This window comes from Conger conger, chromosome 8 (assembly GCF_963514075.1).
Source record: "Conger conger chromosome 8, fConCon1.1, whole genome shotgun sequence".
Lineage (NCBI taxonomy): Eukaryota > Metazoa > Chordata > Actinopteri > Anguilliformes > Congridae > Conger > Conger conger.
The window spans coordinates 3,945,733-3,971,831 of record NC_083767.1 but is presented as its reverse complement, the minus strand read 5'-3'; the positions used below and the strand labels follow the sequence as shown (position 1 = coordinate 3,971,831).

The 26,099-nt window shown below is 49.1% G+C and overlaps 1 protein-coding gene across 3 annotated transcripts in view; it reads right to left on the bottom strand.

Annotated features, from left to right (window-relative positions):
* LOC133134858 (G protein-coupled receptor kinase 4-like) overlaps positions 1-26,099 on the bottom strand; it is a 64,343-nt gene that overhangs the window by 4,077 nt on the left and 34,167 nt on the right. For 2 of the 3 annotated variants that reach the window (XM_061251365.1, XM_061251366.1), the window contains exons 3-15: positions 25,911-26,023; positions 24,113-24,190; positions 23,162-23,262; positions 12,089-12,181; positions 11,693-11,756; positions 11,056-11,196; positions 8,729-8,919; positions 7,624-7,661; positions 7,004-7,093; positions 5,319-5,527; positions 2,141-2,275; positions 1,681-1,818; positions 1,315-1,446 (exon numbers count right to left, since the gene is read on the bottom strand). In XM_061251365.1, coding sequence (XP_061107349.1) covers positions 1,315-1,446; positions 1,681-1,818; positions 2,141-2,275; positions 5,319-5,527; positions 7,004-7,093; positions 7,624-7,661; positions 8,729-8,919; positions 11,056-11,196; positions 11,693-11,756; positions 12,089-12,181; positions 23,162-23,262; positions 24,113-24,190; positions 25,911-26,023 — 1,523 coding nt within the window. Of the gene's footprint in view, positions 1-832; positions 868-1,314; positions 1,447-1,680; positions 1,819-2,140; positions 2,276-5,318; positions 5,528-7,003; positions 7,094-7,623; positions 7,662-8,728; positions 8,920-11,055; positions 11,197-11,692; positions 11,757-12,088; positions 12,182-23,161; positions 23,263-24,112; positions 24,191-25,910; positions 26,024-26,099 lie in introns of all 3 variants that reach the window. The other variant, XM_061251367.1, reaches the window with a different exon arrangement.

Here is a 26,099-nt window from a genome sequence, read left to right as displayed (position 1 = left end):
AGCTGCAGCCACTCGTAAAACAGACCTGAGAACAGCGAGACACAGGTATCACACACACACACACAGACAGGTATCACACACACAGAGCTGTAGCCACTCTTAAAACAGACCTGAGAACAGCGAGACACAGGTATCACACACACACACACAGACAGGTATCACACACACACACAGAGCTGCAGCCACTCGTAAAACAGACCTGAGAACAGCGAGACACAGGTATCATACACACACACAGAGCTGCAGCCACTCGTAAAACAGACCTGAGAACAGCGAGACACAGGTATCACACACACACACAGAACTGCAGCCACTCGTAAAACAGACCTGAGAACAGCGAGACACAGGTATCACACACACACACAGAGCTGCAGCCACTCGTAAAACAGACCTGAGAACAGCGAGACACAGGTATCACACACACAGAACTGTAGCCACTCGTAAAACAGACCTGAGAACAGCGAGACACAGGTGTCACACACACGCACACACATGCACACACACACACACACACACACACACACACAGTTATCACACACACACAGAGCTATCACCACTCTTAAAACAGAACTGAGAATGGGGAGACACAGTTATCTCTCTCTCACACACAAGTGCACACACACACAGACACAGACACAGACACAGACACAGACACAGACTCTCTGAACAGAGCCTTACCCTATGAGGGATTAAACTATTCTGTTATTCTTTACCTGTTTAAATGTATATATATATTTTTTATTCCAGATGCCCCACTGGCTAGCCCTGTAAACATCATGAGCTTATATCTTTTTTTGTTAGTTAGCTGATGCTGTTATCAAAAGTGACTTACAGTTGATTCTTCAATTACTTTGTTATTCATTAATTCTAAAACAATACATATACATGTACACACACAAACACACACACACACACAGTATTCCCATTATTATTCACATAATAATAATATACATTATGTTATTATATTATTTATATGTATCACATTATTAATTATGTTGTGACGTGTCATGCAGGCAGATACACACACACACACACACACACACACACACAATATGTGAACTCAGTGAACATTTCTTATAGTACGCCTAAACCTTAGAAATATGAACCCCAGAGTTAGGGACTGACCGATTAACCCAACATTTATGAAGCCAGAAGTAGCACTTAAGATAATATTTCCAAACATATAATACAATGCACCCCTTATTATCAATGTTGAAGAAATTTAAGATTCAAATTGAAGCTCTGGACTGGCATTGTGGACAGGTGAGTATCTGTGCGGCTCTGCTGTGAATAAGCATTGGTGGCAGCACTCACCTCCCTGCGGAACAGCCTGTAGAAGAAGCCTCTCTTTGGTGGGGGGTTGGGTCTATTTACATCCAGGTCGGGACACAGGGTTCCGTCCGTCTCATACACGTTGATCTCTTTGAAGCACTCCATCTCGATCATCTGCAAGGGAGGGAAGGCAGAGGCCTTTTACACGATGGGTCCTGATCATGATGTGGAAGTGTTAAAGGTTTTTGAAACCGTTTTCTTCGTATTGGGTGAAATGAAAAAAAAAAAAGTTTTTTTTTATGTGTATAGAATTGACAATGTTAAAAACATTAAAGAGAAACAGTTTTCTAGGAATATTTCTTTATTTGTATATGGAGCATACAGAAATGTTTTTCAATGGTGCAGTACCTCATTCTGCCAGGGGATGGAGACACTTCCTGTCACAAACTTGTGGTAAAAGTCATCGTCTGTGGTGTCCAGATTGACTCCTTTGACGGTGGAGAACTGCTCAATGTCCAGGACGTCTTTGCAGTACACTGCCCGTGGCTGAGGAACAAGAATCAATCAATCAACCACAGACAGACACACACACTCACAGACACTCACAGACACACCCACACACACACACTCACACTCACACTCACACTCACACTCGTATACACGTGCACGCACATACACACACACGCATGCATGCACGCACACAAACAATCACACACTCATACACTCATACACACGTGCACGCACATACACACACATGCACGCACACAAACAATCACACACTCACACACTCATACACTCATACACTCATACACTCATACACTCACACACTCACACACTCACACACTCACACACTGATACACTCACTCACATCGGGGATGAAGGGCGGATCCAGCATGTTGGCCTCCAGGCGTTTGAAGTTGACGTTCTTAAAGATGGCGTGCTGCTTCACCTCTGCCCCGCCCCCCTGGCAGCCCAGACGCACCTTCGGGTCTTTGGCCAATAGCTGCCAAAACAGGAGGTCACATGATCAGGGGCAGCCTGTAGCCTAGTTGTTAAGGTACATGACGGGGACCGAGGCTCTGGTGTAGTCACAATAAGATCAGTGCAGCTGTTGGGCCCTTGAGCAAGGCCCTAAACCCCACATTTCTCCAGGGAGGATTGTCCACTGCTTAGTCTAATCAACTGTAAGTCGGTTTGGATAAAAGCTTCAGCTAAATAACAATCATCAGCTCCAGGAAACAGGGCTCTGGGATTGAGGTTTACACTGCTTGCATTTTACTTCTCTCCACTTCACCTGCACTATAGAAAACCGCCAACCTAATCCGATGAAGCTTATGTGCCTGGTGTTCTGTTGGGAGTTGTGATTAGTTTTTTTAGGTATGCAGAGATTACAGCACAAAGGCTGAATGGCCAATAGGATAAGAAGCACAAACAATGCGCTAAGTTAGGTGGGCGCCATTTTTATTTGTTTGGTTAAAAACGTCTGTAACAAAGAGCATGCACACAAATAAGCCTCTAAATACTCGAAGATATAATTAGAATCCACTTTTCTACCTCTTCTATGTTATTGTTATTAAAAAATGTTTTATGGAGCCAAGTCCATTTATAAGCCCTCATTGACCTTGCGGTAACTGCCACAAATTACAGAAAGTTTTTATTTTTAGTCAAAGAAAGGGACTGAGTTGAGACCATTTATTTTGGCTTCATTTAAACTGGCCTTTGTGTTTGACATGAATCTATAAAAAGGAACATCTGATATCAATCTCAAGACAAGCCCACTGACCCAGTGGTTTGTTACAATCCCATGAGCCTTTTTGGCTCTTGTACTGCAGAGGCCAAACTATTCCATCTCCCCACACAGGCAGCAACAGCACCCCTTCATTCTGTCCTCCATGCGCTCCATCACCCCTTCATTCTATCCTCCATTTGCACCATCACCCCTTCACTCTGTCCTCCATTTGCACCATCACCCCTTCATTCTGCTCTCTCTCTCCTCTATCACCCCTTCATTCCGCCCGCCATCTCACCCCATCACCCCTTCATTCTGCTCTCCCTCTCCTCTATCACCCCTTCATTCTGCTCTCCCTCTCCTCTATCACCCCTTCATTCTGCTCTCTCTCTCCTCTATCACCCCTTCATTCCGCCCGCCATCTCACCCCATCACCCCTTCATTCTGCTCTCCCTCTCCTCTTTATCACCCCTTCATTCTGCTCTCCCTCTCCTCTATCACCCCTTCATTCTGCTCTCCCTCTCCTCTATCACCCCTTCATTCTGCCCGCCATCTCACCCCATCACCCCTTCATTCTGCTCTCCCTCTCCTCTTTATCACCCCTTCATTCTGCTCTCCCTCTCCTCTATCACCCCTTCATTCTGCTCTCCCTCTCCTCTATCTCCCCTTCATTCTGCTCTCCCCCTCCTCTATCACCCCTTCATTCTGCTCTCCCTCTTCTATCACCCCTTCATTCTGCTCCCTCTCTCCTCTATCACCCCTTCATTCTGCTCTCCCTCTCCTCTATCACCCCTTCATTCTGCTCTCCCTCTCCTCTATCACCCCTTCATTCTGCTCTCTCTCTCCTCTATCACCCCTTCATTCTGCTCTCCCTCTCCTCTATCACCCCTTCATTCTGCTCTCCCTCTCCACTATCACCCCTTCATTCTGCTCTCCCTCTCCTCTATCACCCCTTCATTCTGCTCTCCCTCTCCTCTATCACCCCTTCATTCTGCTCTCCCTCTCCTCTATCACCCCTTCATTTTGCTCTCATGCTGTACCATTGCTGTTATCACACCAAACTCAAACCCCTGAGATAATTACATTCCAGCTGAAACCGAGTGAAAGAAGCACTAGCTTCCACTATATGAAGCAAACGCAGGTGATACACATCTTTTGGGGGTGATTTTTAAAGGGCGGGGTGTCGATTTGACTGAGGTTAAATGAAGATGTGTGCCACTGCATGAATGTTGATTGGAGGGGAACGTAAAATTTACACGCCCACTGGTACACGATGAGGTAAAAATCTAACTTCAAATTGTTTTCCAGGAAGTGGATGGAAAAAGCGTTGGCGTGAAAATACACAGGTCCTGACTTGCGTTCTCAGAATGACATCAAATGAAGTTACTGTGAGACGCACACTGTTGTCTGATTGGCTCCTGAAGAGTATAGTAGCCAATGTGGAGGGAGGGAGGGCGAGGGGGAGGGGTTTGGGATGCACAGGGGATAGTGGGCTAATGACACAATGTGGTTAGAAAAAAAACAAAACGGAGCTATCCATCCCAACGGGGCGATCCATCTCGACCACTCCAGGCTTCTGTACAAAGCAGGACATGGGAAAGTCTGAGGGCAGTGACACAAAGCCCTACGCAGCAAAGTGAGAAAGAGTTTCCACACGGGGAGCCAGGCGCTGAAGGTTACTGTTATTCTTGGCCCGAAACCTGGACCCAAATGACGTGCGGTCGAGACTGGTCTCTATTTTCTTATCGTAAGAGAGAGAGAGAGGGAGAGAGAGCAAAAGACAGAGAGACAGAGAGGGAGAGCGAGAGCGAGTGAGGCAGAGAGAGAGAGATGGCAAACTCAGGGGAGAGGAGAAGGCACCAGGATGGGGGGGAGAACTACATTTCCATTCAGTCAATTCATAAAAAGAGAAAGATAAAAGTCATACACTCTGATGTGCTCCAAAGTAAAACAAAAAAACATTTTTTCAACAGTGTTTTCTTCAGGATGCACAGTTGTCTTCTTGTAACTAACTACTGGGACGCCTAGTACAGTGTGCGACTATCGTTCTCTTTTCATGAACGCTCTCCGTCAGTCAGCACCTCGCCCGGGTGAGGTAGGGGGTAGCGGGTAGGACTGGGGGTGGGCGTGAGACATGGGGCGTCAGGTAAAGGAAGATCAGAACTCAATTCAACACAAAATTCTCGTCAGGGAATGCACCAATCTACCCTGTACGAAATGAAATGGATAATACAAATTCGCTCACAAAAAAAGACATGGATAGAGGATGTGAACACGGGAAATCTGTCTGGAGATGACTGGTGAAGGAGGGGCTCACCAGGCGGCAGATGGCCTTGGCCTCCTCGGAGAACTTGTCGGAGTACTCCTCCTGGTCCTCGCGCACGCGGCGGTCCACCTCCTCGCGCTTGACGCGCTCCTTGCGCCGGCGGAAGGGCGACTGGCCCTGGATCATCTCGAACACCAGGCAGCCCAGGCCCCACCAGTCCAGGCTGAAGGAGTAGCTCTCGTTCTGGATCACCTCCGGAGCTGCGGCAACGGTCCAGAGTCAGCGGGCTAGAGCTCCACCGAGCGGCAACTGTGACATCAGCAGCACTGGAACGTTCAGTCAAGAACATTCTAATGCTGATCACATCACCGTTGCAAGAGCTCACATCTTAACGATGCACGAACAGGGGGGCCAGCCTATAGCCTAGCGGCTAAGATGCTTGACTGGGACCTGGATGGTTGGCGGTTCGAGTCCCAGTGTAGCCACAGTAAGATCAGTGCAGCTGTTGGGCTCCTGAGCAAGGCCCTTAACCGCACATCGCTCCAGGGAGGATTGTGGCCTGCTTAGTCTAATCAAATGTAAGACCCTTTGGATAAAAGCGTACTGTAATGAACATATCCTCTACTGTGCTGGGAAAGCTTATGGTCTTAAGGCTCACTTCCTGGGAAAGTTGCTGCAGGACGACATGTTGCTGGGACCATTAGGTGGCGCTGTTTCCCCGGACAAAGCATAACCAGCAGCACAGCATAGTGTCAGAGCCTCTGTACTGCAGAGGCTGCTGCTGGTGTTATTTAAGCCTGAGCACCTCATCTGCTGTGGTCAGATATCATAGCATTTGTTTGTAGCGTAGAGTTGAGTAGAGGTGTGAACCCTGGTGTGCCACTCAAAGTTTCACACAAAGCTGGCTTTCCTTTGGAGTTGTCTGTCACCTATCTGATTAAAGGTCAAATAAATAAACCAAATACATCTATCTACTGAATGTTCTTAGATTACGCGTGATTGGACGCGAACAGGAGATGCTGTTGAGGAATGTGTCAGCTAGGTGGCAGTGCTGCGGGTAATGGGATTCAAACGGCACTTCTCACATCGTGCTGCTGAACACGGATATAAAAGCACAGAATAAGAAGAAGCCCTGGAGGACTCTGTTTGTGACTGCTCTAATTGCAGTCAGTCACTAACAATGCAGCTGTTTCCAGGCCTGAAGCCGTTGAGGAATTCAGGGCCTGCTGGGCATCGAGTTTAACCTGCAGCCTAAACTACCATCGCACTGCACAAAACATACAAGGGCCTCGCCCCGGATTAGATGCGTCACCTGGTTTTCACCTATTGTTGTCATACAGCAGTTTGTATGTTGTGGCCACTGGCTACGCTAATGCTAAAATAAGAATAACCCATTCTTTATTCTCATACTGGATAATGCTAAAGTGAGAATAGGCCTAACCCATTCTGTACACAGGCTAACGCTAAACTGAGAATTACCCTACACAATTACTAATCCAAAAGTTGTATTTGTTAATTCCACACACTGGCTAATGCTAAAGTTCCAGTTGTTTATTTCCACACACTGGCTAATGCTAAAGTTCTACTTGTCTATTTCACACACTGGCTAATGCTAACGTCAGTATAACCCATTCCACACACTGGCGAATGCTAACGTCAGTATAACCCATTCCACACACTGCCTCACACTGCAGTGTGAGGCCCATTACCCCCCCTAATGCTGGCGTGGGACTCACCCATGTACCCCACCGTGCCCACTCTCCCTCGAATCGTCTCCCCCTCCGGGATCTGCACTGCCAGCCCCAGGTCAGAGATTCGGATGTGTCCTTGGGGGAGAGGAGAGGAGAGGAGAGGGGAGGGGAGGGGAGAGGAGAGGAGAGGGGAGAGGAGAGGAGAGGAGAGGAGGGGGGAGGGGAGAGGAGAGAAGAGAGAGGAAAGAGAGGGGAGAGGAGAGGAGAGGAGAGAGAGGAGAAGAGAGAGGAGAGGAGAGGAGAGAGGAGAGGAGAGGAGAGGAGGGGGGAGGGGAGAGGAGAGAAGAGGAGGGGGGAGGGGAGAGGAGAGAAGAGAGAGGAAAGAGAGGGTCACAGGACTGTGGTCTCTGGGTTCAGAAACACTCATGGTGTCAGAGCTACTGTGATGATTAGCTGTGATTAGCGGTTGGACAAACCCACAGACTAAATCACAGCCCCTTTCAACAGCAAATAATCCATTTCCATCTTAAAAAGGTATTCAAAGCTTAAAGCAAATTAAATCTGTGCTTAATCGGTGGAATTACAACGTAACACAATCCAGGTCTAAATCCGCATTACGTGTCACAAAGCGTGCTGGTGTATTTATGATATTCAGTGTGACTTACCACGGTCATCCAGAAGGATATTTTCAGGTTTCAGGTCCCTGAAATAATAATGAAAATAAAAAAATTAATAAATGTCATTTAACTTTCTGGGTTTTTTCAGAGACAGGAAGTGACAACAAACAACAGCTTCCTGAGGGAGTGTTTAGGGGCTCTGCAGCTCGCTGTATGAGAGGTAAGCGTGAAAAATGCATCTTAGCACAGAAGCTACACTGTGAACCATGGAAAGGCCGATGTTTTAAGCCTCAGGGTTAGCATGTGGGCGAGTGAGTAACGGTGAGAAAATCAATCGAGAGATTTTGTGGTGTGATATGTTTTTTTTAAATTCTGTGGCCATTTGGCCAAAAAGATGCTCTCATGACACCCCGACAAATCTATATTTCTGATTGTGATTTGTGATTTGCAAAAACATGGATACCATTAAACCTCCAACGGTCTGCTCCAATGAGCGGCAGGCACCAAAAGGCTGGTGCAATGCAGACAAGATGGCCGCCCAACAGAATATGAGTCCAATCCGTGAAATCTTCTGGCCTTGAAAACTTCACTTTGTAAATTTGAGAGAGCTGCAGACTGAACGGACCGGACTGCAGCCTTGGAGCCCCAGCGCAGCGCCCCCTGGTGGACAGAGAGGGGCCCCAGCGCAGCGCCCCCTGGTGGACAGAGAGGGGCCCCAGCGCAGCGCCCCCTGGTGGACAGAGAGGGGCCCCAGCGCAGCCCCCTGGTGGACAGAGAGGAGCCCCAGCGCAGCCCCCTGGTGGACAGAGAGGAGCCCCAGTGCAGCCCCCTGGTGGACAGAGAGGGGCCCCAGCGCAGCGCCCTGGTGGACAGAGAGGGGCCCCAGCGCAGCCCCCTGGTGGACAGGGAGGGGCCCCAGCGCAGCGTCCTGGTGGACAGAGAGGAGCCCCAGCGCAGCCCCCTGGTGGACAGAGAGGGGCCCCAGCGCAGCGCCCTGGTGGACAGGGAGGGGCCCCAGCGCAGCCCCCTGGTGGACAGAGAGGGGCCCCAGCGCAGCGCCCTGGTGGACAGGGAGGGGCCCCAGCGCAGCGTCCTGGTGGACAGAGAGGAGCCCCAGCACAGCGCCCTGGTGGACAGAGAGGGGACGGCGTACCTGTACACAATCCTCTCCCGATGCAGGTCCTCCAGGCCGCAGCAGATCTCCGCCGCGTAGAAAACGGCGCGCTGCTCGTCGAAGCCCGAGTTTCCCATGTTGTAAATGTGGAACTTCAAATCCCCTCCGTTCATTATCGTTAAAACTAGACAAAGGGCGTCCTTGGTCTCATAGGCATAGGCTAAATTAACCTGCGGAGAGACGGGGAAAGGCAGAGAATTGAGGTGGCGCCCCCTATGTGGTTGGAAGAGAAATGCAACCTGCAGAACACGTGAGTTAGTGACGTTAGGATATTAGGGACAACTCACGCATGATTAGTGGTTAATACACACCTAATACACACCTCCGGCTGCACCTCACACACACACCTCCTGCTGCACCTCACACACACACCTCCAGCTGCACCTCACACACACACCTCCTGCTGCACCTCACACACACACCTCCAGCTGCACCTCACACACACCTCCTGCTGCACCTCACACACACACCTCCTGCTGCACCTCACACACACACCTCCTGCTGCACCTCACACACACACCTCCTGCTGCACCTCACACACACACCTCCTGCTGTACCTCACACATACACCTCCTGCTGCACCTCACACACACCTCCTGCTGCACCTCACACACACACCTCCTGCTGCACCTCACACACACCTCCTGCTGCACCTCACACACACACCTCCTGCTGCACCTCACACACACACACACAGGGGCATCTGTGGAGACTAGATACTCCCTTAGAATCTAGACTGCTAAGACACTACACTTCCAGAAATATTCATTATGTTATAGAGTAGAGGTGCAAGCGAGACGATATTTCAAAGCCTTCCTGAAGGAGATGACAGAGAGCCTCATCTCATGTTCGGCTGGGTAGCCTGTATCGTAGTGGTCAACGTACACAACTGGGACCCACAAGGTTGGTGGTTCAAGCCCTGGCGTACCCACAATAATATCTGCGCAGCTGTTGGGCCCTCAAGCAAGGCCCTTAGCCCCACATTACTCCAGGGGGGATTGTCCCCTGCCTAGTCTAATCAACTGTAAGTCGCTTTGGATAGAAGCGTCAGCTAAATAACATGCAATGTTTGGTGCCTGTTAGCTCCCCTGTGATTGGCGTGAAACACTCCACCGACAGCCAGCCAAACAATGACAGCCACGCAGGGGGGCTGTGCTGGTTTTGAGTACAGTAGAGTACACTACTTGACTTCTTTTTTTCTTTTTTCTTTTTTTATTTGGTGCAATTGGTTCACGGTTGCTAGGCAACGGAGCGGTTCGCCAACGCGTGAAGGAGCGCATAAGTGCGATCGCTCGAACCGGCAGCGGTCGCTGCAAGCCCTCGTAGCCGGTGACTGCGCTGGCGAAAGTCTACAGCACATACAGCACACGGGGTCCACACGGGTGGAAGTTTAAATGACGACAGCGCAGGTTTGTGCGCTGCTTCAGGTGAAGTGCGAGGAGTGAGCAGGAGGAAGCGGACAGGAGGACAGGCCCAGGCGGGTAACGGCCAGTTTCGCGTCCAGGGACAGAGCGTCGCTGCGACCCACAATGTGCAGGGGATGTTGGTGGCCCCAGCCACGGCTGGGTTCTAGTCTGGGCGTCTGGAGTGCGTTTATACGTTTTTGCTAAGGTCAACGACCACAGACCACGCTGGGCGACAACTGAACATTCGTGCGATTCCAACGGAGCGACACTCCGGCGGGACTATAAACCGTCCGTGAGACTGAGGAGATGGGCCGCTCCATTTATCCATACTTATTCCACATGTTGGCGCTGAAGAGGCCATTTTAACGGCAGCGTGTGATTGGCAGACTGCAGGTGTGCGGGGCGCCCTGCTGCCAGTCGACGGCGGGGGGGAATAAAAACAGCCTTTCACACACGGCAATTACCACGCGAACGCAAACATCCACCAACACGTCTGTTCCAGGAACACCAAGTAAACACGGCTGCCAATTTTCTTGTCTCGCACGGGCCAAAAACAGACATTAAGACCCTGTGTGAAAAGAGCGTTCCGTTCGACCTGAGGGGATTTTTGGAGAAAATTCAATTAGGGGTGAAATTTCATATTTAGCATATTTATTTTGAAAAAACCGAGCATAAAAACAGAAATGCTTTGTGCAAGCTTCCTTGGACAGTAACGCGCGTGTCCGTTTCCCATGACGACAGCCCCCGCGACAGCCTGAAGACTGTCAGGTGTTTCTGACAGAACCCGAAAGGCAGCCCAGTGAAAAGCATCTTCTCAGTGAAAGAAAGCAGCCGGACAGCAGCATCTCCACAGGCAAAACAGACAAAAACAACAAAAGGGTAAAAAAAGATGGTACTTACTACAAAACTACTGTTAACTTTTTCTAAAATGCGTTTCTCGTTTAACGCCATCGCTTCACCTTTTCTCTTCTTCACTCGCTTCTTTTCCAGCTTTTTACAGGCGTACATCTTACCCGTGGCCCGCACCTGACACGCACACACCTGGGGGGGAGAGAGGTGGGGGGGAGAGAGAGGTGGGGGGGAGAGAGAGGTGGGGGGAGAGAGAGGTGGGGAGAGAGAGAGAGGTGGGGGAGAGAGAGAGGTGGGGGAGAGAGAGAGGTGGGGGAGAGAGAGGTGGGGGAGAGAGAGAGAGGTGGGGGAGAGAGAGAGGTGGGGGAGAGAGGTGGGGGGGGCATCTCTGATTGAGTTGGCTAAAACATTGGCTAAAACATTGTTCTCTCCTTGTCCACCTCTCCAGTGTTCGGAACAAAATGGCTGCCGTGCATCACCCCGGTGGGTCCCCCTCATCACTGTAAGGTGCTTTTGAGTGTCTAGAAAAGTCTTCTATATAACTGCAGTGAACAATCAGGGAAACCGTGAATCTATACAGTCTAATGGGAACAGGTGTACCTCAATCAGTCACTCCAAGAAAGCCCATCTTCAAAAACAGGTAAAATATGGTTATATCAACAGATATAGGAGCACACAGGGCACCTACCTCCCCAAATCCACCTTTTCCCAGAACTCTGTAGTGTCTGAAGGTATTTTTGGTTACAGGTTGCCTGGAAGACAGAGTGGGAGAACATTAAGGTTCTCACAGAATGGTCAACGAATGGTTAACTGATTATAAGAAGTTTATCTATGGTTTGCTAATCTATAAATATTCATGTAACTAATACCGTTAGTTAGTAGTTAACAAATGCATTAACAAATGAAGAGTACATCAATAATGCGTGACTAATACCAACAATGACAATTCACAAACCTTATTGTAAAGTGTGATGCAATTGCCTTTTTTTTGCACATTCTTGGCTAATTATTTTGTTATGAATGAGTGGATTGTGCATTTTATTTAGACCTGTATTTTTTTTAAATTCCCAACTTGCGAACTCACCTCTCCAGCCACTTCCACTGCAGGAAGCGGGAGAAGTACATGGTTTCCTGATAGCAGGAGAATGGCGCTCCACTCAGGTATTCCCGAACGATCCTGGAAGAAAGAAAGACAGAAGACTTTTCACTGAACGACAGGGGAGGGAATATGGAGGTCTGGTCATAGTGCGCAAAAGGGGAAATTATTATGTTATGACGCAAACTGGTCAGCAATTCAAGTTTATCTGCGATGCAAAGTGGTTTCACTTCCCAATCTGCCGTAACCCCTCCTTCAGTCACAACAGAAGAGACTAATATTACTCCCCAATTCCTCAAAATTCAAAACCTGCAAAAAAACCCCCCACAGAAATCTATATTTAGGCCAGTGGTCTCAAAACCTGCTCCTGAAGAGGTTTTTGTTTTCACCTTAAAATCAGCAGTGTGTTGAGACCCAGGTAACCAGGTGACGTGAGTTAAGTGTGTAATCAACTACTCTAATCGATTAATTAAGTGCAGAGAAACAACAAAAACCAGCAGACCCTATAGATCTCCATGTACATGACTGGGACCAGGAGGGTTTTTGGTTAACGCCCCAGTGCAGCCCAAATGGAGGCCCAATAAGATCTGTGCAGCAGGCCCTTGAGCAAGGTTCTTAACCCCCCACATTTCTCCAGGGGGGCTAATCAACTGTAAGTCGCTTTGGATAAAAGTATCAGCTAAATAACTGTAATTATTAATGCCAAGAGCTGAACTCAAGAAAGCCATGCCACGTGGAATGAATGGCTCTAACACTTCAATAAGCCCACAACACCAGCAGACTGTCTGCTTCTGGCTGGGAGACCGGCTCCAGAAAGAGGCCTCCAGGCTTCCGGTCCCTGGGTGACCTGAAGGGAAGGGCACCGTGGTGCTCAGGCCAGACCACAGCACTCTGAAGCCCCTTTTCAGTCCCGAAGACGCGCACCTGACTCATCTCACCCACGTAACCACCAGCAGGAGGAACCGAGACCACTTAAACCCCAGGAGGTAGAACATTTCCAGCCAAAAGGAAGAGGCAACAGCAGTAGAAACTCAAAAACATGAAATGATGAAAAAGCAAAAGAAACACCATGTTCAGGAGTCTGGGTCAAAATTCCTTTAGTGTAAAGAATATTTACAAAAATATGATAAATATGTACAAATATATTGAAAATAAATTCCACCTGTGTGGGTGGGTTATGCAGAGGATTCAGGAGATGATGATGCACACAATGTTAAAAGCTCCTACACCATTAAACCTCTCTGGAAGCCTTTAACATGGTGGCATTTAACCTCCCTGCATCCTCAACAAGGACATCACACTGTGGCTTCCCCAACTCTACACCGTGTTTCTCTTAACATAAGAGAGAACACATTCAATGAACATTAAAAACATATATATTTGAGAATATCATTTACAGTGCTACAAAACGTTTTTGTCATCCAACACACTTGCAAAGTGTCTCAGAAGGTTACGGCAGGCATGACTTTTCCCGTAAGAGAATAATCTGAGACAGAATTTGGGGGAGGAAGTCGGGGGCGAGGTGTCTCGATGGGCAGGGCCCAGCCTCGAAGCGACACAGGAAACGCTTACTGCCTCCACACCCACACTTCCCTCACAACCCCCACTACACACTCACACACACTCAACCCCCCCCACACACACACACACACTCATACACACACACAGACTCTCACACACTCACACACACTCTCACACTCACACACACTCTCACACACACACTCATACACACACACACACACACTCTCACTCTCACACACTCACACACTCTCACACACACACACTCACACACACACACACACACACACACACACTCATACACTCACACACACTCAACCCCCCCCCCCACACACACACACTCACACATACTCACACACACACACACACACACACACAGACTCTCACACACTCTCACACACACACTCACATACACACACACACTCATACACACACACTCACACACACTCATACACACACACAGACTCTCACACACACACACACACACAGACTCACGCACTCACACACACATACATTCACACAGACTCTCACACACTCACACACACACACACTCATACACTCACACACACTCTCACACACACACTCATACACACACACAGACTCTCACACACTCACACACACACACACACACACACACTCATACACACTCACACACTCTCTCTCACACACACACTCACACATACACTCATACACACACTCATACACACACACACACACACACTCATACACACACACACTCACACACTCTCTCTCTCACACACACACACTCTCTCACACACCCAACCCCCCACACATTACATTACATTACAATACATTAATGGCATTTGGCAGACGCTCTTATCCAGAGCGACGTACAACAAAGTGCAGACACAAAGTGCACACACTCTCTCACTCTCTCACACTCCCCCCACCCTTATCTAACGGCAGACTCTGCACAGAGCACAGACCAGCTGTGATCTCACAGGAGTTAGCCTGCATATACACACTAACCACAACCCCCCCGAGAGGAAAACCCAGCTCTTCAGATCATTCTCGCCTCTTAACATCTGGCCACCTCACCATCCCCAGCCTGTGTGATCCCTCACGCTCCCTGCCAGAACGGACTTCAGTGCAAACGAGGATATAGTAGTTCCACCCTGGTTCAATAGAAATTATAGGCATTCCTGCAGGTTGATCGTTTTTGGGTGGGGCAGGCTTGAACCCCGTGTGTCAGCGTGAAACCGTCAGGTGGGCAGAACCGGTCGGGAATGTGGGCTTCCCGTGCCCTGCGACGGACGGAAGACTGGAGCACGTTCCCGCATCCCTCATCCAAATTCCCAGTCACAAGCACAGCCTGCTACATCGGGAACATCCTGGAATTTTTCCCAGCAGGAAAATTCACCTCAAGTTATTTGTCATGAGCTGCAGTACTGAACTGTATTAAAAACTCTCATTTTTCAAATCACATTATATTAAATTAATACAAAGGGACGTACAGTTTATGAGACAAAGCAGGGGCCAATCCCCCCTGTAGCAGTGTGGGGTTCGGGGCCTCGCTCAAGGGCCCAACAGCTGTAATGATCTACCCTCGGCCTTAACCACCAACCTTCTGGGTCCCAGTCACGCACCTTAGCCACCAGGCTACAGATGCCCCACTGTCACATCTATTGTAACGCGCTTTGGCTAAAAGCGTCTGCTAAATGACGAAATCATAAATTGTGTCATGAGTTAAGAGGAAATCCCTGTCATCCTGGAGTGTGGAAACAGAACTGCCATTCCAGAAAAAATCCATAAATACTTTAATCCGATTGTGTGTTTCAGCAGTTGACTCTGTAGTGCTTTGTGACTCATCCCACACTGCGTGAGGGATGAGGAGAGGAGTGACCCCTCTGCTGGAGTGTCAGCGCTTCACGTGTTAAACACACAGCGGGACACATTCATGAGCAGATCATATTTATGGGAAATCCATAAAAAATCCATAAGAGACCAAAATGAGCCGCTGACACGTGGAACACAATGTGTGTGTGTGTGTGTGTGTGAGTGTGTGTGTGTGTATGTATGTACGTATGGGCCCTTGAGCAAGGCCCTTAACCTTGCATTGCTCCAGGGGAGGATTGTCTCCTGCTTGGTCTAATCAACTGTACGTCGCTCTGGATAAGAGCGTCTGCCAAATGCCAATAATGTAATGTAATGTAATGTGTGAGTGTGTATGTGTGTGTGTACGTACATGTGTGTGTGTGTATGTGTGGTGTGTGTATGTGTGTGTATGCGTGCGTGTGTGTGTGTGTGTGTAAGTGTGTGTGTATGTATATGTGAGTATGTGTGTGTGTGTGAGTGTGTGTGCGTGTATGTGTGTGTGCGTGTGCGTGTGTAAGTGTGTGTGTATGAGTGCGTGTGCATCTGCATGTGTGTGTGTGTATGTGTGGTGTGTGTGTGCATGTGCGTGTGTGTGTGCATGTGCGTGTGTAAGTGTGTGTGTATGTGTGTGTAAGTGTGTGTGTGTATGTGTGGTGTGTGTGTGTGTGTGTGCGTGTATGTGTGTGTGTGTGTGTGTGTGTGTGTGTGTGTGTGGTGTGTGTGGTGTGTGTGTGCATGTGCGTGTGTGTGTGCGTGCGCGTGTGTAAGTGTGTGTGTATGTGTGTGTAAGTGTGTGTGTGTGTGTGTGCATGTGCGTGTGTGTGTGCGTGTATGTGCGTGTGCGTGCGCGTGTGTAAGTGTGTGTGTATTTGTGTGTAAGTGTGTGTGTGTGTGTGTGTGTGTGTGTGTGTGTGTGTGTGTGTAAGTATGTGTGTATGTGTGTGTGTGTGTATGTGTGGTGTGTGTGTGTGTGTGTGTGTGTGTGCATGTGCGTGTGTGTGTGCATGTGCATGTGTAAGTGTGTGTATGTGTGTGTAAGTGTGTGTGTGTGTGTGTGTGTGTGTGTATGTACATGTGTGTGTGTGTATGTGTGTGTGCGTGTATGTGTGTGTGCGTGCGCGTGTGTAAGTGTGTGTGTATGTGTGTGTAAGTGTGTGTGTGTGTGTGTGTGTGTGTGTGCATGTGCGTGTGTAAGTGTGTGTGTATGTGTGTGTAAGTGTGTGTGTGTGTGTGTGTGTGTGTGTGTGTGTATGTGTGGTGTGCATGTGTGTGCATGTGCGTGTGTAAGTGTGTGTGTATGTGTGTGTGTGTGTGTGTGTGTAAGTATGTGTGTGTTTCTGTGTAAAAGCAGGCGAGCTGGAAGTGTGTGTGTATGTGTGTGTAAGTGTGTGTGTGTGTGTGTGTGTATGTGTGTGTGTGTGTGTGTGTGTGTGTGTGTGTGTGTGCATGTGCATGTGTAAGTGTGTGTGTGTGTGTGTGTGTGTGTGTGTGTAAGTGTGTGTGTGTGTGTGTGTGTGTGTGTGTGTGTGTGTAAGTGTGTGTGTGTGTGTGTGTGTGTGTGTGTAAGTGTGTGTAAGTGTGTGTGTAAGTGTGTGTAAGTGTGTGTGTGTGTGTGTGTGTGTGTGTGTGTTTCTGTGTAAAAGCAGGCGAGCTGGAAGTGGTTCACCAGCTCACCCTCAGCCAAGCCTGGACCGCCAGACCATCTGCAGGATCACTCACGGCCTGTTTAAATATTCCATGAATGCATGAATAATCCAGAGCTATGAAAGAGCTAAACCGTTTCAGAGGAGCTGACGTGCGGTGTGTGTGAGTGTGTGTGTGTGTGTTTCCATCTGTGTGTATGCAATTCTGTGTGTGTGTGCATTCCTGTGTGTGTTTCTGTGCATTTGTGTGAGTGTATGCATGTGTGTGTGTGTCTGTGTTTCCGTCTGTGTGTGTGTGTAGGCAATTCTGTGTGTGTGTGCATTCCTGTGTGTGTTTCTGTGTGTTTGTGTGAGCGTATGTGTGTGTTTCTGTGCGTTTGTGTGTGTGTGTGTGTGTGTGTGTGTCGGAAACAAAGACAGGATACAGTGTGGCCCCGCTGTAGGGGAATGTTGCTCCCTCCCTGTGGAGAATGGGGAACGTGGATGTTGGATCTGTGACCAGCAGCTGTGGCCACAGCGCAGGGTTTAGCGGGAGAAACGCGGCAATTTGTGGTGAACCGTCGTAATGGCTCAGGCCCCGACCCTACCCCTTGCACACAGAGCTGCCTGTTCCCACTGCAATGCCATCCTATTCACACTGCAATGCCATCCTATTCCCACTGCAATGCCATCCTATTCCCACTGCAATGCCATCCTATTCCCACTGCAATGCCATCCTATTCCCACTGCAATCTCATCCTATTCCCACTGCAATCCCATCCTATTCCTGCTATAATCCCATCCTATTCCTGCTATAATCCCATCCTATTCCTGCTATAATCCCATACTATTCCGACTGCAATCCCATCCTATTCTCACTGCAATCCAATCCTATTCCCACTGCACTCCCAGTCCGTTCCCATTGCATTCCCAGCTCTGGAATACAGGGAAAAAATAAACAGACCAAACAGAGTGAGACACCTGACTGAGAGGATGACTCAAACACAGCAATGGAGAGAAAGAGGGAGGGAGAGAGAGAGACAGAGAGAGGGAGAGAGAGACAGACACACAAGGAGAGGGAGTGAGAGAGACGAGAGGAGAGAGAGTGACAGAGAGAGAGTATGAAGGAGTGGGAGGGAGAAGAGTGAAACAATGAGAATGAGTGAGTGGGAGAGGGAAAGGAAGGAGGGAGGGAGAGGGAAAGAGAAACAGAGAGATGAGAGAGAGAGAAGGAGACAGAGTGATGGAGAATGGAGAGGAGAGAGTGGGAGTATAAAGGGGAGGAGGAGAGTGAAACTATGAGAACGAGTGAGTGGGAGAGAGCAAGAGAAAGATGGAGAGCGAGGGATACTGTGTGAAGGAGGTAGAGATGGGGGAGAGAGGGAGGGGGAGAGATGACGTGAGAGCGAGTGAGTGGGAGAGCGGAGGAGAGGGAGAGATGGCCATATAAGCGCATCTTTATTCCTCAGCACTGCATCATGGGAATTGTAGGAATAGGTAAGTAATACGAAACCAAGTAAGCAAAATAGGTAACACTTCATTTGAAGGCTCCTACATAAGAGCTTATGTAGTGCTTATGACGGAGTTATATAGCTCTTATGTAGAAACCTTCGAATAAAGTGTTACCGCTAAATAATTGCCTGTATGTTGGCAGCATTAGCAGCAGCACAGAGGGCCGGCTGATGGCAGGTTTGTGAGGGAATGCTGCTCTGGAGCTCCCCGCAGGCAGCACAATGGAGCAGGCCGGAGCCTCAACACTTCCCTTCGCTTCTCCTCGCAGGTCATTGCTTTTCCAGTCGGGATATTTTAAGCCTTAACCTTCCAGGGAGGAACACTGAAAAGCGCAAACAAAAGGGGCACAAACAATGTGATCCCACGGCAAATATTAAAGAGAGAATATTAACTGGTGGCAAAGTGACGTTTTAACAGCCCCGCTGAAAATTGCAGCTTAAACCAGCCGGAGCGGGTCAAGCCGGTGGAAGCTGTGACTTTGACAGTTCTAGCTGGTTTTGGCTAGTTGACCAGCTGTTCACCAGCTAAGCATCCTCTACAGTTAGCTAGTTCACCAGTTTAGCCATCAGCTTACTCTACCAGCTCTGACCAGCAGCAGATCAGCTATGACCAGCTAGAAGTGTCTAAAAACAAAAAAACACATCTTAAACCAGGTTAGAATCCCAGCAGATATTAACTGGCCCTGTCAGCAGGGATGAGCATGGTTTGGGAATCTAAAAGTTATTATTTAGCATTAATTTACCTTGCCGAGGCTGTTCAACTGCCTGGCTTCGGGTGAGAAAAAAAAAAAAAAACGGATTCTGGTGTCAGTCGGAGAACTGGGACCCACCTGTGTGCATGTATGACTGCCTGGCCCAAGACTGGAGGCTGATAGGGATCTTTCAGGCACTGCTGTCAGTGCAGAAGCACCATAAACACTGCAGGAAATGACATGGCTGGCCCAGTGGCTGGAACATGGCCGCTATACGACACGCGGGCTGCACTTGCAGCGCTGGAATGAAGCTCCGGGTAAAAGCAGTAAACAGTGCTTCTCCAAGGCTGGCATTAGACGCAGAGCAGAGACACGGGGGAAGGGATGTCGGTGCACAAAGCTCTCTCTTCCCAGCTGATGAATGACCCAGGAAATTGGGATAAAGGTGTCAAGAGATATAACAATCCTGAAGTGCTGGAGACCACAAACATGAACATGGTCCTCACTCCCCGTTACAGAACAGGCCTGTCTCCACAGAGAAACCCTTTTCAGTTCTTTACGGGACGCTCTTTCACTTTAAACCCCCTCCATCTTTTACATAAGCATGACGCCCTGCTGCCACATGTGAGTGCTTTCAGTTTTCATGTGATTCAAATACTTTTCTGTGCTTGATTGACCTTGCCTACATCCTAGTGGCTGCGGTGCCTGTAGCCCAGTGGCTAAGGTGCTTGACTGGGACCTGGAAGGTTGGAGGTTCAAGCCACTGTGGCCACAATAAGAACAGTGCAGCTGTCGGGCCCTTGAGAAAGGCCCTTAACCCCACATTGCTCCAGGAGGGATTGGCCCCTGATTAGTGTGGTTATTGTTTACATACATACATGTAACGTAAGAAGGGCCAGGGTGTGGGGGTCAGAACTCCTTCTGTGTACAGAGTTTGAGAGAGCTGGTGCATGAGGAAGCACGCACGTGTGTGTGTGTGTGTGTGTGTGTGTGTGTATGTGCGAGTGTCTGTGTGTGTGTGTGTGTGTGAGGTGTGTGTGTGTGTGTGTGTGTGTGTGTGTGTGTATGTGTAAGTGTAAGTGTGTGTGTGTGTGTGTGAGGTGTGTGTGTCTGTGTCTGTGTGTGTCTGTGTGTGTGTGTGTGTGTGTGTGTATGTGTAAGTGTGTGTGTGTGTGTGTGTGTGTGTGTGTGTGTGTGTGTGTGTGTGAGAGACCAGAGTCGGTACACAAATGCTCACTGAAAGCGATCCCAGGACATCCTGCTTGCTTCTCAAACGCAGACATGTCACAAAAAAAAGAGTGTTTGACAGTGGCTGGCAAAGCAAATATCAGCGTTCTGCCTCAATGTGCCAGTGTGCATTTACTTAAGCCAGTGCGGTCCATTTAATCCAAATAGAATATAATAAAACGTCCTGTGCTGATCCCAGTACATCTTTAATATCAAACTCATATTTGCACACGCCTGTTTTTCCACCAGGACTTAAAAGGTCTGCTATTTGCTCGACCCTTTTCCTTATCAGCCACGGCTGTGTCAGTCAACAGTGTGAGCTGTGACAACACACCTCAGGCAAATACAACACTTCTAATACAACAACACTAATACAACACTACTAATACAACAACGCTAATACAACACCACTACAACCGCATATTTAACCTCGGCGCAGCCCTAATAGGATCAGAGGGGAAACAAACTCAACAATTCAGGAAAATATTGTGCTACAAATGGACTGCATTTATATAGCGCAGTCGATGCCTCTCATTCACACATTCACACACACACTCACACACACTCACACGACGCATACACTCACACACACACTCACACACACTCACACGACTCACACACCAACGGCAACTATGCATGCACAGACCAGCTCATCAGGATTTATTGGGGGTTAAGTGTCTTGCTCAGGGACGTTTCGACACACCGAGGGTGGGGGATCGAACCGGCAACCCTTCGACTTTCCAGACGACCTGAGCTAATGCCGGCCCTTAAGAAATGCCTCTGTATGCGGTAGAAAGGCCCCGTTTACTATTACAGAACAAGGGCTCTAATCCCGCCAACGCTTCCCTCTACAAGGGCTCTAATCCCGCCAACGCTTCCCTCTACAGGGGCTCTAATCCCGCCAACGCTTCCCTCTACAGGGGCTCTAATCCCGCCAGCGCTTCCCTCTAAAGGGGCTCTAATCCCGCCAACGCTTCCCTCTACAAGGGTTCTAATCCCGCCAACGCTTCCCTCTACAGGGGCTCTAATCCCGCCAATGCTTCCCTTTACAAGGGCTCTAATCCCGCCAACGCTTCCCTCTACAGGGGCTCTAATCCCGCCAACGCCTCCCTCTATAGGCTGCGGGTGTGTCCAGCCGAGACCACAACGGCACTTTTCAGATCCCTTTAAAAATAAATAATATCTAATATCTAAAATAAAATACTCTATTCCATTCTAGGAATCTTTTAAGAAACTCTCCTGCCTTCATTTAACAAACGTTTTCATCAGCAAATGAGTGTGTTATGTCACAACTACGCAGATGACCGCATGACATCACTGAGCGACGTATTGCGACACAGCGTGTGCTAGCTGCCCTCCGTGGGGGAAACGGAGGCAGGTGTGGTCCGTAGTGAAGCCTGACCGGCATGTTTCATTCCAGAGGGAGGAACAGGATAACGGCGTTCCCGTTTCCCCTCTCCGGCGTTCCGGAGGCATTCCGGGGGCATTCCTCAGCGCAGGAGAAGAACAGCGAGTACCCGCGGTGGAGCTCCGCCCCTCTGCCTCTCCAGCGCTGACTCTGACCTCTACACAGCGGGAGTGATTAACCAACATTTCGCTGTTTAAACAATGAATTGCTCGAAGCCGGTTTAATAATTTAATTGAATTGAATTAATTCATAATTCGGTGATGTTTTTTCTCTCTGAGCTTGTTTTGTGCAAATTTTAGCTGTAGTTTTTAAAAGACATTTTACATTTTAGTCATTTGGCAGACGCTTTTAATCCAAAGTGACTTACAAGTGCATAGGTTCTTCCACAAGTTAAAGCATCACATCTATAACTAGTAAAATACACATTAAGTGCTGTTCTAAATATACAGTCATCATAAGTGCAATTTTTTTTTTTTTTTTGGGTTAGACAAGAGGGATAGGGATATTGAAAGGGGGGGGGGGAATCAGGAGGTAGGACTAAGGTACAGTTTGAAAAGGTGTGTTTTTAGTTTGCGTCGAAATAGGGGGAGGGATTCTGCTGTCCTGACAGTGGTAGGCAAGTCATTCCACCACTGAGGAACCAGAACGGAAAACAGGCGTGAACGTGCAGCTCGACCGCCAGGTGCCCGTAGAGAGGGAACCGTAAGGCGACCATAAATGAGGAGTTAATAATTACTCCAATGACCATGATGCACTGCTCCTACAGACACACAAGTCACGACAGCGGTGCACTGGATAGCGCTGTCGCCACACACATCAGGAATTGCGGGTTCAAATCCAGTCCGGGGGCCTCTCTGTGTGGAGTTTGCATGTTCTCCCCGTGTCTGCCTGGGTTTCCTCTGGGTACTCTGGTTTCCTCCCACAGTCCAAAGACATGCAGGTTTGGCTACTGGGGATGGAATTAACAGGGTGTTGCTATAAATGAGCACGTGCGCCTAGTCAACCTGCCCTGCATTCACGAAGCTTAAATAAAAAATGAAAAGTCTGCACCCCCTGACTGATGTACCCAACACCTCTCTCCCAATATGGCTGTGTCCCAGACCTTTCCCCCCCCAGGTGCAGAAATCCTGTGTTTTCCATCTGTGATTTGATTGGCTGAAATCCTCACGAGCCCTGAGCGTGGGCACACTCCTGCTGTGGGATCGCTGAGGCCCCGCCCCTCCGGGTTTGACGGACAGGTGGCTCACCTGGTGCACTCCTTGAAGAGCTCCTTGCAGGGACTCTGCTCCAGCCTCTCCCTGCATTCGCTCACCACTTCCTGAGGTATGTCTGGTAGATGGGCTGCCGACTACAGAACCAGCGAGAGGGAGAGAGGGAGGGGGGAGAGAGAGAGACAGAGAGAGAGGGAGAGAGGGAGAGAGAGAGGCAGAGAGACAGAGGGGGAGAGAGAGAGACAGAGAGACAGAGAGAGAGACAGAGAGGGAGAGAGGGAGAGAGGTAGAGAGAGGCAGAAAGACAGAGAGAGGGAGATAGGCAGAGAGAGTCAGAGACAGAGAGAGAGAGAGAGAGAGAGAGAGAGAGAGAGGGAGAGAAGTAGAGGTAGAGAGAGAGACAAAGAGAGAGAGGGAGAGAGAGACAGAGAGAAAGAGATAGAGAGGGAGAGAGAGTGAGAGAGAGAAAAGCAAGCAAACATAAGAGCAGATAATAATGAGAACAGCCCATTCAGCCCATCTAGACTCGCCCTTTATCTACAGACTAGACAGTTTCCAGCACTGCGACACGTCCAACCTTCAACACCCCGTGAAGACAATCTTTAACCCTTTGAAATGTCAGCTTTCTGTCAGAATTGTTTTGTTTTTTTCCCCCACAAAAGTCAGTGTTCTAGAACTCCATCCCTTTCCACTCCCAGTAGTGATTGTGACATCAGCATCAAGAACATTCCTTTCCTCACACCTCAAAGGGTTAAAGGCTTATCGCCTATGGCACCAGGCCCAAGCCAAATAAATACTAACAATCTGACCTCGCAGATCTCCATTATCTTTCTGTCAGTGTAACTATTCATTTGACAGCTGCGACCTAGACCACAATGCTGTTGAGGGCAGGCATGAGGCTGCCTCGAGGCAGTTAGAAACTGGAGAAGAAGAAGAAAAAGGCCTTTCATTAGAGAGGACCGGAGGCCAGAGGGACAGGACACTTACCCCGTTATTAAAGTACGTGTCTAAAAGGCTCAGTCCGCAGGCTCTCCTCTTCTCGTCTGGAGCCAGCTCGTACGCAGCCTGCGGGAGACAGGAGACCGCGACGTTAGCGTTCGTGTCCGATGAAAACACCCAGCATTCCCTGCTCACTGTTCATTTGTGAGGGTACATTTGAGGGAGTCTGGGCTCGTGCAGAGGGTGCTGGAGGACATACAGGCCAGAGACGCGTTCACCACGGCAAACGTTAGGCAATGTTAGCTTTAGTTCACCAAAACTTTTTTCTGTTCCCAACAAACATTAGCTAATGTTAGCAAACAGTTTGCGGCGAGCAGTAATGGATGCCGACAGGGAAGTCACCGAGAGAACGGAAGTTGACAATAATTTGGCGGTTATAATACACTTGAATCACTGTAATATTTGTTCCTACTTTTTTTTTTTTTTTTACATCCCAAAGGTAAGCAGCTAATCAGCTAGCCGACACTGTTTGGCCATTTGTATTAAAACGCGTTGGTGGGGAACTAAATAAAAAAGCGTAAAAAAATTGCAAAGCGCTTCGGTTAAAATGGCAATATAAATGCCGTCCGTTTAATGTTCGTTTACAATCGTTCAACAGTAACGGTTCCGCTGCAAACGTAGTTTGATGAGAACGTTCGCCGCCTCGACGCCACGACGGGCACCGCCGCGCCCCCTCGCGCTGGAGCAGAGGGACGGGGGGGGTCTGGTTTTGGCGTGGACGTGCCGCGTGACTCAGGCGCACAGGGAGGCCAGCGGGGGGGAGCGGGACAGGCGTGACAGGCGTGACAGGCAGAACGGCGTCTCCGTTAGGATCAAACACGCCGCCGCCGACAACGTCAGGGAAACGCGGCACGCCGTGAGCCGAGGACGCCCTGGGAACGTCGTTCCCGCCAGGAAAAACACGGAAAGACACGTGGAAAAGAGCAGGAGACTGATAAACGGCTGGAAACCGAATTCCGAAATAATAACTTAAAATAACGACGTGGCTTTAATGGCCCGGGTGGGACTGGCCCCGCTTACTAAACCCACGCCACGTCATTACACTCACAGCACAGTCTCCAAACAGCCTCCCAGACAAAGCAATGGTCATAACACTCACAGCACAGTCTCCAAACAGCCTCCCAGACAAAGCAATGGTCATTACACTCACAGCACAGTCTCCAAACAGCCTCCCAGACAAAGCAATGGTCATTACACTCACAGCACAGTCTCCAAACAGCCTCCCAGACAAAGCAATGGTCATTACACTCACAGCACAGTCTCCAAACAGCCTCCCAGACAAAGCAATGGTCATTACACTCACAGCACAGTCTCCAAACAGCCTCCCAGACAAAGCAATGGTCATAACACTCACAGCATAGTCTCCAAACAGCCTCCCAGACAAAGCAATGGTCATTACACTCACAGCACAGTCTCCAAACAGCCTCCCAGACAAAGCAATGATGCGGAAGGCGTTTTTTTCAGTGACCCAGCCCTCTCTACAGGAGAGGGAGGAATCTCTCCCAGGCCAAACAGTGAAAAAACAGCACAAACCTGACAGTGGGTTGTAGTTTACGCAAATGCGGGAGAAAGGTTCGACGGGATTCATGTTTTTTTATTAACACTTCATTCGTCACAGAGGAGAAAACGTTTAGACGAGGCTGTGAATAAACCCCAGTATCTTGTATTGTATGATTTATGTGTGAAACAAGATGGCCGCCAAAACCAGATCCCCCCCCATCACTGACAGGGCTTCCCTCCTCCTACCCCCCTGAACAGGAAGTGAGGTCACAGGAAATGATCTCACCACAGCATCCTGGAACTCGATGCAGCGCTTCAGCTCCGGCCGCGTGTCGCAGAACTGCCGGAAGAGGAGTCGTCCAATCGGCTGCCTCTCGCACAGGCTGGAGTAGTCCCGTTCTGCGGAGAGAGTAGGGAACGGGGGGAACTTTAGAGTTCGGAAACTCGGGAATGGGGAACGGGAATCCGTGACTCG